A 14449-nucleotide genomic window follows, 5' to 3' on the forward strand; every position below is an offset into this window, starting at 1 on the left:
CTTTTTTGTAATTCTAAGTTAAACATTTAGTTTAAATGATAACTATATTATAGAATACTAAATATATTAAATTAACTTACCATAAATCATTATAATAAAACAACTTCATCTCCTGATATACTTGTCTCCATGTAGTACCATACGCACAAACTCATTCCTTGAATTTTCCAGTGACATATGTGGTAACTCGGTGGCCATCTGGAGTGAACCTGCATGAAATAATATTAAGTTATGAGAAATATATTACAAATAAAGTTATATATGAACTTGAATTATTAATAAGAAAAAATACTTATGAGTCCCCGACAACTCTAAGGACCTTGTAGCCACGAGGTGTTATAGGATGCTGCTCTGCCATAATGATATCTATAAAATAACATTGCAACACATCATAATAAGGTTTAAAAATATGATAATATAAATACAAAATAATATGAAAGCATAACTTACTTGATGAATAATAATGTTAATATTTAATCATCATTAACATCTAACTAATCAACATTAATAGTTTTTATATCCTCATCGCTAGATGAGCTTAGTTCAACTTCATCCTCACTATTAAACATCTCTCCATCATCCATCTCTTCGTAAATAATATTAACATCTACAAGTAATTGAGAAGTAGATTAGAGTTGTAAATTAACTGAATGTCTCTCCACTTCAACATTCTAAAATGCATCATGGTTTTGAGCAGCGATTGTGTTCGGCATCTCTATGGTCGAGAGAGGCTTGATTCGACAAACAAACAACCATTCACTAGATATTCTTCTCTTCGTAGGGTATTCAAGATAGAAAACTTAACCCGCTTGTATCCTGAAATAAAAGGTTCAAACTTGTTGAATCTTTTGTTTGCATTAACCTCAACTAAATTATAATTTAGATATATTCTAGTACCTATTCTTGGGGTAGGATCATACCTCACTTTGCAAATTATATATTTGAAATCATAATGTAAATTCGGTCTCTAACTTTGCAACTACCTCACTTGCACCAATTGATGGATTTTATAGATATAGTTGTTGTTCATATAAGCCGAGAAAGAAGGTAATTATATAAAAATTGGGATATCAAGCAAAATAACTAAACGGAGGATAAATGTTTGATTAAAGAAGCTAACTTACTTTATGTATGGTTTGACCTCTTCACAGTTTAAGAGTATGTATGTTCTTACAATATGGTATTCTTCTTCGGTTAACCATTTAGAAAGTGATGCACTCATTCACTTATCAAGAAACTTAAACATAGAAAGCATCGATGAGTTTATCGGCTGATGAGCATCATCAGAATTTTTAGGAAACTTGTGATGCCTTTTTTGCACATTATCAAAAAAATAATAAGAGCAGAAAAAATATACTTCTTCAACCAGATAAGCATCGCATATTGACCCATCAACTCTTCCTTTGCTACGAACATTATTTTTTTAATTTTCTAAAAAATCGTTAGAATGGATACATCCATCTGTACTGCACATAACCTGCTATTTGTGTATCGTATGGTAAATGTACTGGTAGATGTTCTACTGAATAAAAAAAATAGGTGGAAATATGCGCTCCAGCTTATATAATATAATGGAAATGTTTATTTCTAGCTGAAGCATATCATCCATCATAATACACCTCGTTGTCAAATCTCTAAAAAATAGACTCAATTCAGTGAGTGCCAACATTTTGAGGAGTAAGTCATGAAAAGCTACTGGAATAATTCTTTGCATGAATACATAACAGTCATGACTTTTCATTCCGACATCTTTAATCTATTCATATTCACACATCGAGCCATATTTGAGGCATACCCATCTGGAAATTTGATTTCCTTTAACCAATTACATAAAACTTGCTTACCATCTTTGTCCAATATATAACATATTGGTGTGATTCGCACTAACTGTCTAACCTGAATTTTGATGAATGACAAGTAAATTAAGTTAAGCTCCGTCATGATCTAACCACTTGATTGAGTGTGCAGGAAATCCATCTGGGTCATCGGGCCGACTAGATAGCTAATACGAAATCCAACTAAATCAATGGGCCGATCGGATAGCTGGAACGAAATCCAACTAGGTCGACAAGCCGACCAGATAGTTGGTATAAAATCCAGCTAGGTCGACGGGCCAATCGAATAGCTAGTATGAAATCCTACTAGGTCGACGAGTCGACCGGATAGCTGGTACGAAGTCCAGCTAGATCAATGGGCTGACCGGATAGTTGCCACGAAGTCCAAACAGGTTGACAGGCTGACTGGATGTCTGGCAAACTTGTAAGTTAAGGTAAGTCACTGGAGGAGAGTAACCTAGTGAGGACGTGCCCCAGTTAGAGAGACAGTAGGTGTTAGTCCAGTTTAGGTCCATTTGGGATCTGTAAACTGAGACTTTGACTAGTTCCTGGTCCTGGGAGGACAGGAACTAATTACTATCCTTTATTATCATTTATTATTTGTCCAAATACTTATTTTGCAGGCTATTTAGACTAACGTGATTTTGCAAGATAGACTTTGACCAATTTCTTTGTACTGTAAAAATTATCAGTCATTATGTTATCAGCAGAAAGTGATTATGACATCAACTGACATATGTTAGCATAACTTTTTCCTGAAAAATGATGTTCTACTTTCATATTCAATAACCTTACAGTAACTGATAATTGAGAATGACAAGAGGAAATGTCTTCTCACACTTCTCAATAGCCTTTAACATTTCATATAGTTGCTAATATTCAGGTGTTGGTATTTCATCTATATTGGAATACTCAACTGCAGCATTCATTGCATTGCGAACCATTGATTGCATTCAGTAAAAGTTGTGGCAAATGATGAACCACCAGAACGCCTAATTGGTTCATACAAATAAGGTTCTTCGTGACAATACCAATTATAGTAATTTGACACATTTCAACATATGTGTACTTTCACGGTATCCTCATCACGAAAGGTTTTGTTCCTACATTTCAAAAGATTACACGAACACCGTAACTCAGTATCATTCATATATTCCGGATTACTCTTAACAAAGTTCACAAACTCTTCGACTTCAGCAATAAAATCATCTATAATAAATCTATTTTTTAATCGATTGTACATCCAACCTTTGTTCATAGACATTTTCACCTAAAACTAATAAATTGAGAATTAGAAATTAACTTAGATTAACATACTAATACAAAACAAACAAAAGGACTATATTATGTTATAAATTAAGATACTAACATAACATATATCTAAATTGAACCATGTTAAATAACATAAAGTGTAATTTACTAAATTATACCCGAAGATGTGTAGGTCGACTAGAGAAGAGCAACAAATGCTATCTATTTACAAAATAAAAATAATTTTACTCAAAATTTATCATAAAAAATGACAAGTTCAAAGCAGGAACTACTGTTACCGACCGACAGCACAGCAGGTGCTGGGGGCTGGCACAAGCCGGCATAGCTACCAGCATAGTAGGTGCTAGTGTCCGGCACAGCCGCCAGTAAGTTGCTAGCGAGAGCCGGCACAACCGCCAGTAGGCAGCTAGCGGCGGACACAGTTTCCAATTGTCAACCGGCGGCCGGCACAACCGACGGCCGGCACAACCGCCAGCAAGCAACTGGCGACCAACAATGGTCGGCACAACTGCCAGTAGGCAGCTGGTAACCCGCGTGGGGCTGGCAGCGAGCAGCTGTTGGCCGCCACAGAGGTCGCCTACATCGGAAAGAAGGAGAAAGGCGGGGAGAGGAGCGTCATTTACTTGCGATCGGGGAAAACAGGAAAGAAACCACCGCTCATGGGAGAAATGTGAAGCGCCTAGGGTTCACTTTTGATCCGGCATTGCCAACAGAATTAGTATTCTATCGGTAACCTTGAGCAAATTCCCGACAAAATTAAAATTTTGTCGGTAAACCTGAGCCTGAAACCCCAAATAAATTGGGTTTACCGACGGAATATTAATTCCGTCGATAACTTAGGATTTTTTCTGATAAAATTTAATTTTTTCAATAATAGAAATAATTATCGATGGATTATATAATCCATCTATCTTTCCGTCGATAATGCTGTATTTTTTTTTTAGCGTAAGTCATTCAACATTAGTTTTTAGAATCTTAAGATTTTACAATATTAAGAAAACCTTAAAAATCTTATAAAAGATAATGATTAATATTTTAATACCCTAAATACAGAAAATATATAATGATAAAATATTTAAATTTAGATAGATTCTGTAGAAATAAATATGGTTTAAAGTCTCAATATTTTAAGTTTGTATCATCGGTCACCATTTTGAATGCAATCTTCAAAAACAAAAAATTTTACTTAAATGTACGAGTGAGATGAATGTCCTATGATCAAAATTAATTTCTAAGTTCATATGATAAAAATTGAATTTCTGCACTAGGGCAATGGTATAACAGAATGCCTTTTTAATTTTTCAGGAATCTATGAATCAAATTTTAAATTTAATAAATTAACAGATAAATTCAATTTAATGGATGATTAATCTAAAAATATTACTTTGATGAATTGTTAGTTACGAACGTTTTCGGATTTACTGTCAGTAGAAAATTTTCATAGGATTGTGATCGATAACACTCGAATAAATCGACATAAGTTAGATATCTGATGTCAATTAAAAAAATAATAAAATTTTAAGAGATATGATAACTCTTTGCTAAAATCTTTTTATTTGTAAAAGATTCTTCATCTTTGAAGTTGTTTCGGAAAGAAAAAAAAAATAGTGATATTTTGGGGAATGATTAATTTGATAGATCACATGTCTTAAGTAGCACCCTAGGGGTGTGTAAATTAAGTAAATATTTCTTATGTTATATTTTATTATGTTGCTATTTCATTTAGTATTTAAAAAAAAAATTAAAAATTATGACAAAAGATGAATATGCTCGCCCCAGCGTCCCTGCTAACTCGTCTCAGACCCAACACGGAGGAGGTAAATCTACTAGTCTATCATGTCTATAATTTTTTATTATATTTATAGAAATTTTTTTATCTAAATATATAAAATTTAGTAAATTTCTTGATTTTATTATTTATATGATTCTTAGTTTTCCTTCTATCATATTCAAGTAGGATATCTTATAATAAGTGCAAAATTATCGTATTTGAAAATTCCATGTAATTATAGCTAAATATAAAATATTTGATTATACAATTATTGTATAGCTCTAATTGTTTAGTATATTAAAAACTAAATAATTTAAAATTTTAATGCATTATCTTGATTACTTTTGATATTTAAAATTTATTTTTAGTATCGAATAAAAACACTATTTGTAATTGCATAGAATTGAAATTTATTCACCTCGGGATATATATTTTTATTTTCACGATACACCATAAATTAATGACGTATATTATATAATTAATTCAGTTTGCAAATGATGACTTTAATTTAACACTTAAATCTTATTTTGTTTTTTATTAAAATTTTATCAAGTAATAAAATATATTATATATATTTTTATTAAAAATATGTACTACTCTCAATTAATTTGAGAAAGGTCAAAAATTAAATTATGTTAATATCATTTTTTTAATATTAATAATATTAGTTTGAGATTAGTAATTTCGACATATATAATTGTATTTGGTTGGGGGTTATCCTTGATAACCTTGGTTATCCATCTAAGGTTATCAAAAAAAAACTTATTTGGTTTAGATAATCGATGATTCCCAAGTAATATTTCATACCCGACACGTCAGCAAAAGGGGTATGTAATCAGGAATCGAAAAACCTTGGAAAACTGAGGTTTTTCTTGATTCTGGGGTTATCGAATTGTTTTTACCCAAAATATCCTCATATAAAAGAAAAATATGAAAAAAGTAAAATGTAAAGAAAAAAATGAAAAATATAAAAAATAAAATAAAAACTAAAAAATAACATAAATTTTTTTTAAAAAAATAAAAAATGGTAAAAAAACTTTAAAAAATAAAAAAAATAGAAAAAACATTAAACATTTTATAAAAAATACAAAAAAAACATAAAAAATAAAAAAAATAGAAAAAACATTAAAAAATATATAAAAAAACATTAAATTTTTTTTAAAAAAATAGAAAAAACATTAAAACATTTAAAAATACAAAAAAACATTAAAAAAATAGAAAAACGTAAAAACTTTTAAAAAGGAAAAAATAATAAAAAAACATTAAAAAAATAGGAAAATGTAAAAAACCCTAAAAATAATAAAAAATAAAAATTTAAAAACATAAAAAACAAAATAAAAAAATATATAAAAAAATGTGAAAATATAGTAAAATATAATAGAGTTTAAATAATAATAATAATAATAATAAGTTTAAAAACAAATTATTATTATTATTATTATTATTATTATTATGTAAGTGGGTTTTGTAACTAAGGGTAATCTAGTAAAATACTAAACTAGGTTATTCATTAAAATCTTCAAACAAACATGTTTTTGTTGCATTACTTAGATTGAACCAAACAACATTTGGTTATGTTTTATTCCCCATAACCTTGGTTATGTGATTACCAAGGTTATACATGATAATTTGAACCAAACGCACCCTTAGGGATTTAGAGTTAAAGACTCTACAATATATTATTAGAAATTTTTCTCATTAATCAGTCAGAAATCTAGAGTTCGAGACTTAACTGTGACGTATTATTAAAAAAAAATTCATTAATCAATCAGAGATCTAGAGTTCGAAACTCAGTTGCGACATATTATTGAAAATATTTTTATCAGTAATTTTCTTTAGTTCTCTTTAGTCCCATATCTTACGCACTGTTTGGGAGGAGGTGAGGGAAGGGGAGAGAAGAGTAAAGAAAGGGAAGGGAAACTTGAAACCCTGTTTGGGAGGAAGTGAGCTACGGAAAGGAAAGGTAAGGAAGGGTAAGCTTTAACCTTCTTTATCCATGAAATGAAAGAATTTCTTACACCCTGATTTGGGATGTAAGGAAGGGTAAGGGGAATTAAAAAAATTATGTTTCAATTTTATCTCTATTTTATTATATTAATTTTAAAAATCATTGTTTTATGTATTCTTTGTGTCACAACGAAAAACACTTGCATCACCTAACACTCGAACACCGTCGACGCGGACATCGACTTTGATGTTGACGTCGACTTTGACACTGACTTCGATGCTAATGCCGACACTGACTATAACACCAACTTCTATACTGACTCTGACTTAGATGTCGATGCTGACTTTAACAAATGAGCTATAATTGCTTGAATGTATAAGTGTTAATAAATAAATATATGCAAGATGCACTAGGTTCTTGAATGTGTAAGTCTTTAAATGTCTCCCTTATGTGCTAGTCACTATTCTAAAGGCTAGTAGCCGTCTGTAATTTACCTCCTCTATGTTGGCCTTGGGACGGGTTGGCGGGGACACTGGGGGCGAGCGTATTCGTCTTTTGCCACAATTGAATGTGTAAGTCTTTAAATGTCTCTCTTATGTGCTAGTCACTATTCCAAAAGCTAGTAGCCGCCCGTGATTTACCTCCTCCGTGTTGGCCCTGGGCTGTGGGCGAGCGTATTCACCTTTTGCCACCTTGAATGTGCAAGTCTTTAACAAAAATGAGGGTAATTTTGTAACTTTATATATTTAATTTTCATTATCCTAACTTTCCTCGCAAACACGATAACACATGTTATATTAATGAACCTTCCCTCCCTCCCAAACAAGATGAATATAAATACTTAACTTCCCCTCCTTTTCCTCCCCTTCCGTTAATGAACTTTCGTTCACTCCATCCAAACATAGGGTTAGGATTGACAATACTATGGACAGAGAAGCTTCAAGATTCTCGAGCGTGCACCTTTGTATTATATTATTGCATGAATCTAATGTATCCTTATCTAAGAGAGTTTTTGTTGGCTAAGATTATATATAATATTTATTTTATCATTTTACGAAGGAGTGTTCTTTAAAGGCGACGCAGAGAATAAATCATTCATATTGTTTTTGTCATATTATATTATAAACTTTAAATATATAATAATAATAAGGTTATTGTCATATTGTTTTTTTTTCTTTTATCATTGATATTTAATTAAAACAAATTTTACTTAAAACTCTTATTATATATAAAGGATTGAAGAGGAAAGAAATTGTCTTCCAGCAAAAGGGAACTTGAACAACGTCACCGAAGGAAAAGGGGAGAAAAGGAGCCAAACTCAAAAACAAATTCGAATGGATGGTGCTAATTTGGAGGAGAACATCTGGAGGGTGCATAGAGTGCGGCTTGTAGCTTTCTAAGTGCTTGCGTGTTTCAGTTGCATGCGCCAACTCATCGTGGCCTCCCTCACAAAGCAACAAATTTGAATAATTTTGTATATATATGTGCGTATGTTTCATGAATTAAGGTGTGCGTCATGAATTAAGGTAGGTGAGACGATCGATCTCGCATCGATACATCTATTTCAATGCCGACGATAGTTGGAGGTAGATATGAGCTTGATCGCATGGAGGTGAACCTAAGAAGGAAAGGGTCCTTCTTCACGTCTTTGAGAGAGGATCTGAGGGAGACGTTCTTGCCGGAGGAGCCATTTCGGCGGCGTCCGGATGAGGCAGAGTGTCACTGGTCCACGCTAATGCTCAAGTGCTTGGTACCCATTCTGGAGTGGGGGTCAAAATATAACCTCACCAAGTTCCAGTGCGATCTCCTCGCCGGTTTCACCGTCGCCGTCCTCGCTGTCCCGCAAGGCATCAGCTACGCCCGCCTCGCCTACCTTCACCCCGTCATCGGCCTCTGTATCTATGATCTGCTTAATTAATTAATTCGGAATCAATTACATGCGTACGTGTCTAATAAATTAAGTAATTAATCAATATTTGTCTCTGTTTCAGATTCGAGTTTCATCCCGCCGTTAATCTATGCGATATTTGGTACCTCCACAAACGTGGCGGTGGGGAACACCGCCGCCGTCTCGCTGTTTCTTGCTTCGGCCATCGGAGCAGAAGTATCGCCAGTTGACCGCCCAGAGTTGTACACGCATTTGCTCTTCACCGCCGCCTTCTTCACTGGACTCTTTCAAGCGGCGCTCGGCATCTTCAGGTAATAAATTGTAAATGACCACGCAGAGTTGCTATATATATATATTCTTAAGCTGTATAGATGGATGAATACGTGAATATGATGTAGGCTGGGGATACTGGTGGAGTTCTTCTCACATTCGACGATCACTGGTTTCATGGGAGGCACAGCGGTCATCGTCATCATGCAGCAACTCAAAGGGATGCTGGGATTGAAACATTTCACCACAAACACTGATCTCGTCTCTATCATGTGCTCTATCTTCTCTCACAGAGATGAGGTTGATACTTAATTAATTACTTGAAAATTAATTATACTGCTATTGCTGATAGTTTAAAGTTGCAGTGGAGATGGGAGAGTGCTGCACTTGGGACATGCTTGATTACCATGTTGCTCCTCAATAGTCATGTGGTCAGACTCAGCCATATATAATTAAACTTAACCCGAGACTCTTTAATTTGAACCTCTGCATCAGTGTTCAAATCTGATTGCTAATAACTAGTTTATTGATCGCTGCAGAGCGCAAAACTGCGGAGATTGTTCTGGTTGCCAGTGCTTGCCCCTTTGCTTGTAGTCGTACTGGGAGGGCTTTTCGCTTATGTTGTCCATGCTGAGGACCATGGAATTCCTACAGTAAAATTTTGTCTACAACACTAGAATCAACACGTTAATGATTTGAGCAAAGAAAACATGACTTGGAGATTGTGCGTGATTCTTGCAGGTTGGAACCTTGAACAAGGGACTGAATCCTCTTTCCGTATCACTTTTAAAATTCGAGTCCAAGTATTTTAAGCTTCTCCTCAAATCAGCCTTCGTCTCCGGCTTCCTAGCGTTATCAGTAATAAGAGAAAAGAAATCGTTGCTTCTCTGCCCTTTCCAAATTTTTTTCGAATGATTCAATTTCAATTGGTATAATATTTTGTCTCTTTCAGGAAGGAATAGCCGTGGGAAGGAGCCTGGCATCCATGAAAAATGAGCAAATAGATGGGAACAAGGAGATGATTGCTTTCGGGCTTATGAACGTAGTAGGCGCTTGCTTTTCGTGCTACCTCACAACTGGTATCTCCTTCGTTGACTCTAACTCTTCAACTCTGAAATCAAAATATTAATCAAATTCATGGACAGGCCCCTTTTCCAAGTCCGCCGTTAATTTCCATGCTGGTTCCAAGACACCGTTTTCCAACGTGGTGATGTCTTTGTCCGTCATGGCGGTGCTGCTTTTCTTGGCTCCTCTGTTTCGATACACTCCTTTGGTGGCTCTCTCTGCCATTATCATCGTGGCCATGCTCCGCCTCATCGACTACGAGAAAGTTCTCCGGCTCTGGAAGGTGGACAAGTTTGACTTCCTCATTTGCATCGCCGCCTTCTTCGGCGTCATCGTCTTCAGCATGACTGCCGGGCTGCTCGCTTCGGTATCAGTATTTAATTCAAACTGATCACGTTCGATATTTATTTATTTGTCATCAAAATCATCATTCTTCGATTTAATTAACGTCACAGGTAGGTTTGTCAACACTGAGAACACTGCTCTATGTGGCTCGACCATCCACTTGCAGGCTCGGAAACATAGCAGGAACTGAAATGTACTGTGACGGGCAGCAATACCCAAACTCAATCTCTTACCCTGACATTTTGATATTGAAACTGGGTTCCCCAATCTATTTTGCCAGCTCTGGCTACCTTAGAGAAAGGTACATATCACCGCAGTGATTAGCAAAGTCTCACTATTGTCTATTGCTGATGGAGTACTAAACCACATCGCTTTACTATAAAATTAACCAACAGAATCATGAGGTGGATAGAGGAGGAAGAAACAATGCAATATCTGATTCTGGACATGGGCGGTATGCCTTCTTTCTGGTTGAAAATAATTATTATCAAGTTTCAGAGGATATCAAATTAAGGAAAATAGTAAAATACAAATAACCAGTTTTTGCACTTTGGAGCACAGGAGTGACTTCCATTGACAGTGACGGGATCGGCATGCTAGTAGAACTCCACAAACATGTAGAAAGAAGAGGCATCAAGGTATAGTGAGGAATCAAATTAAAGAAGAGAATCATGTTGTTTGTTCCCTTTCCTACTTGCGGAAGCTTTTACTACATATACATGCACTTTGGCTTGCAGATTGTTTTAACAAATCCAAGGATAGGAGTTGGGGAAAAGTTGAAGGTGTCCAAGTATGTTGATCTAATAGGGAAAGAGAGGGTGTTTCTTTCAGTCAAAGAGGCCGTGGATGTGTGCCGTGACAATCTGCAGCAATATTCGAAGGAAGAAGTTTGATTACATATGCTACTAATACAGGGCAGTCACGTAATTATAGCACCATGCTTAAATAAAAAAAAATACATATTTTATAGATATTTTTATTGGAAATTAAATGGGGAAAAAATAGACTCCAACTTAATATGCCTGGGGGTTTAGTTCTATATTAAAAATTTTGTAATCAATAATTGTGAATATTGTCAACATTTGTTTTTTATGAGAAAATTCTAAATAGATATCATCAAAAATATACAAAAACAAATAATACCGTTGCTTCCACCTCATCTTGTCCGGTGAGATACCAGATCCTAGAGGATACTCATGGCACCCTCTATGTGTTGATGTATGCACATGTCCTCCAACCTACATCACTATCTAACACAATTACAAACAATATACAATCACAACGTGCATCGGCTATCACCAATGCAACACCATCATTGTCTCTATGATCATCCATAGTCGTCCCCTCCACCAGCAGCAGCATCTCGGCAACCTTCCAAATTTTGGCAACACCCAACAATCCGATAGTAACCTCCAGATGTAGCCTGAGCTCAGGAGAAGACGTCCTTTGGCATTCAATCGCAGCCCTCTCCGTCGTTCAATGAATCCAGCGGACCTCTAGCAAACTGTCGAAGCTCTGGCCGTCCAGCAACTCCACCTTTGAACCTCTCCATCCAACAGCATAGCAGTAGTGGACGATTCGATGACGACTTTGATCAGGCCTGAATTGGGATGCCTCAGGGCACAACTAGCTGCTTGCTTGCTCTCTACGATAGCTTCCCTATCCACCCCCTCCTTAGCTGCATGCATGGCTGCTTCCTCATCGTCAGCCCTCGTTTCTAGCAAGAACAACCTTCTTTGTTGATGTGAAAAGCACTAACTAATAGAATTTATATTGTGATCTAAGTATGCAAGAAAATCTAAGTTGAGGCTAGACAAAGAAATCCTAATCAAGCGGAATGAGTAGAAGTCTTGACATATCGAGGGCATTGGACAGGAGTCCTAGGAGTTGAAGACACAAGGCAAGAAACCCTAGGGTCAAGGACACCAGGTAAAAGTCTAGGCGAATCGAGGATCAGATGTCTAGCGGAAAGTCCTGAAAGTTAAGATTGGATGCTAAGCAAGAGTCCAAACAAGTCAAGAGGACCGGATGTTTGACAATACAAGTAAACTTTCTTAAAAGTAGCAAGTGAAGACGCATTTCCGATTGAGACAACAATAGGCGTTGGCCAAATATAGGGTTTCAACGAAATTTGAAAGTCAGAACTGGGCAATCCCAAGACTATCTAAATAATTTTGTACTTATATTTTATATTATGTCTATTGTGATAACTCTGTGAAGAAGGAAATCAAAGCTGGAGTAAGGTATTCTAGGCGCCTAGAATGGATCCAAGCAGCTAGAGATCCAGGCGACCAGAAAGGATCTAGGCACCTGAAATGATTTGAATCTAGCCACGCAAATAGTTGAGTTCGCATACCATAGTTGGTTGAAACACGTTAGACTCCAAGCACTTGGAAGGGATCCAAGCTCCCAAGAATGGATAAAGGCGGCTTGAATAGAGATTTACTAAAGTGCAACCACATCAGTGGTCCAACCACCCAGAAGGAATTCAAACGTCCGGAGGTGGATAATTGTTGACGTAGTCAGATCGGATCAGATCAACTTCAGGCGCCCGGAAGGGATCTAAGCGCCCGAAATGTCCTATAAAAGAAGACTTTGACCAGCAACTCAGTAATCATTCTTCTATGAAAAAACAACTTCCAAGTTGCTCCGAAACGCTTTTATGACGTCGAAATGTTGTTACAATGCTGAAACGTTGTTATGATGACTACACTCAAGCTTCTACTCTAAGTCGTTAGTATAATTGTTTATTTGCTTGTACTTCAAATTCAATATTCTTTTGCAAACATTCATGTTATTAGTGAATTGTCCAACGAAAGCGCTCAATGAGTGAGGGTCTTAGACTAGCAGTCGTCGTGCTATAAACTAAGTAAAAAAGAAACGGTGTCAGCTTTGTGCTTGCTCATTTTCTGTTTATTTTTTTTGTTGCATACTCTAGAAGTTTTACAAAAAAAGTGAAATAGCGATGTACGCTATTCACCCCTCCCCCCTCTAACGCTTTTTTCAATCCTATAATTAGTATTAGAGCGATGTCACTCTGAATTGGTGCAACCGCAATTTAAGCATTTTTTCGTTTCTTTTGTTTTTTGTAATTAATAAGAATCGGTGCAATCACCCCTTCTGATAATTTTTTTTTTCTCGTAATTTTTTGGTTCTCAAAGTTTGTGTAGCACCACTCGAGTAATTTTTTTCTATTATTCTTTTCTTCCCCACTATTAATTCAAGACCTAATCTTGGTACATTCCATTCTCATTTTTTTTTATTTATGTGCTAGACTTATTTTAAATGGTCCATCAAGAATACTACAGTTCTGCTCATCCACCTCTCTTCTTCGCCGAGGACTGCAGCTATTGGAAGGGCAAGATGAAGTATCACCTCAAAACTCAGGTGAAGTCGTGAAGATATGGATAGTGATCCAAATTGAATTCACACTTCCCATTGAAATTAGAGTACCCATCCCCTGCAACAAATGGGAAGCACTAAAGAAGATCGAAGTCTATGCTAAGGCAACTCAAACCCTATAATGCAGCCTAACTAAAGAGAAGCTGAACCGAGTCAGACCGTTCAATAATGCCAAAAAAACTATAGAACAAACTGATAGAGCTACACAAAGGCACTTCGACACCAAAGTAAGTAAGCGTGAGTTAATACTTAATAAATTATATAACATAAAAATATGGAGAATCAACAAATAAGCTCTATGCTCTCATCCAAGATCTCCTCAATTATCTTCACGCAATCGGTCAGTAAATGGAAAATCATGACATAATCAGGTATAGACTAAATATTTTTTTGAGGAATATGTTGTGGGTATTTATGGTAGTTCATTAGTTGATTACAAAGTTTCAAGGATCTTTCTTCTCTTAGATTAGATGAATTATTTTTTGAATTTGAATTACAAGAACAAATTAATGCACACCTTGTTGAGAAAGGAATGACTTTGCTTGTAGGGAAAATCAAGACGAATGTGTCGAAACACAAGTTATGACTCAAGCCCGAATTTGAAGTCGAGTCAGATTCCGAAGACGGCAAAGAAATCACCGCCGAACTAGTTA

At 35.5% G+C, this 14449-nt stretch overlaps 1 protein-coding gene across 1 annotated transcript; it reads left to right on the forward strand.

The window, feature by feature from the left end:
• Positions 1 to 8350: 8350 nt before the first annotated feature.
• Positions 8351 to 11475, forward strand: LOC122046880 (probable sulfate transporter 3.5). Its single transcript, XM_042607810.1, has 12 exons — positions 8351 to 8721; positions 8818 to 9025; positions 9113 to 9284; positions 9350 to 9415; positions 9524 to 9637; positions 9726 to 9842; positions 9937 to 10063; positions 10130 to 10416; positions 10505 to 10695; positions 10790 to 10848; positions 10956 to 11032; positions 11132 to 11475. The coding sequence occupies exons 1-12, from the start codon at positions 8394 to 8396 to the stop codon at positions 11285 to 11287; spliced, it is 1902 nt and encodes a 633-aa protein (XP_042463744.1). The 5' UTR covers positions 8351 to 8393; the 3' UTR covers positions 11288 to 11475.
• Positions 11476 to 14449: the final 2974 nt, after the last annotated feature.

This window comes from Zingiber officinale, chromosome 2B (assembly GCF_018446385.1).
Source record: "Zingiber officinale cultivar Zhangliang chromosome 2B, Zo_v1.1, whole genome shotgun sequence".
NCBI classification, from domain to species: domain Eukaryota; kingdom Viridiplantae; phylum Streptophyta; class Magnoliopsida; order Zingiberales; family Zingiberaceae; genus Zingiber; species Zingiber officinale.

Excerpts from the sequence above, each read along its gene's own strand:
- LOC122046880 (XM_042607810.1), top strand. The coding sequence starts at position 8,394 with ATGCCGACGATAGTTGGAGGTAGATATGAGCTTGATCGCATGGAGGTG. Across the intron at positions 9,285-9,349 it reads TCTTCTCTCACAGAGATGAG|TGGAGATGGGAGAGTGCTGC; the intron begins GTTGATACTTAA and ends TTAAAGTTGCAG. Across the intron at positions 9,843-9,936 it reads CCGGCTTCCTAGCGTTATCA|GAAGGAATAGCCGTGGGAAG; the intron begins GTAATAAGAGAA and ends TGTCTCTTTCAG.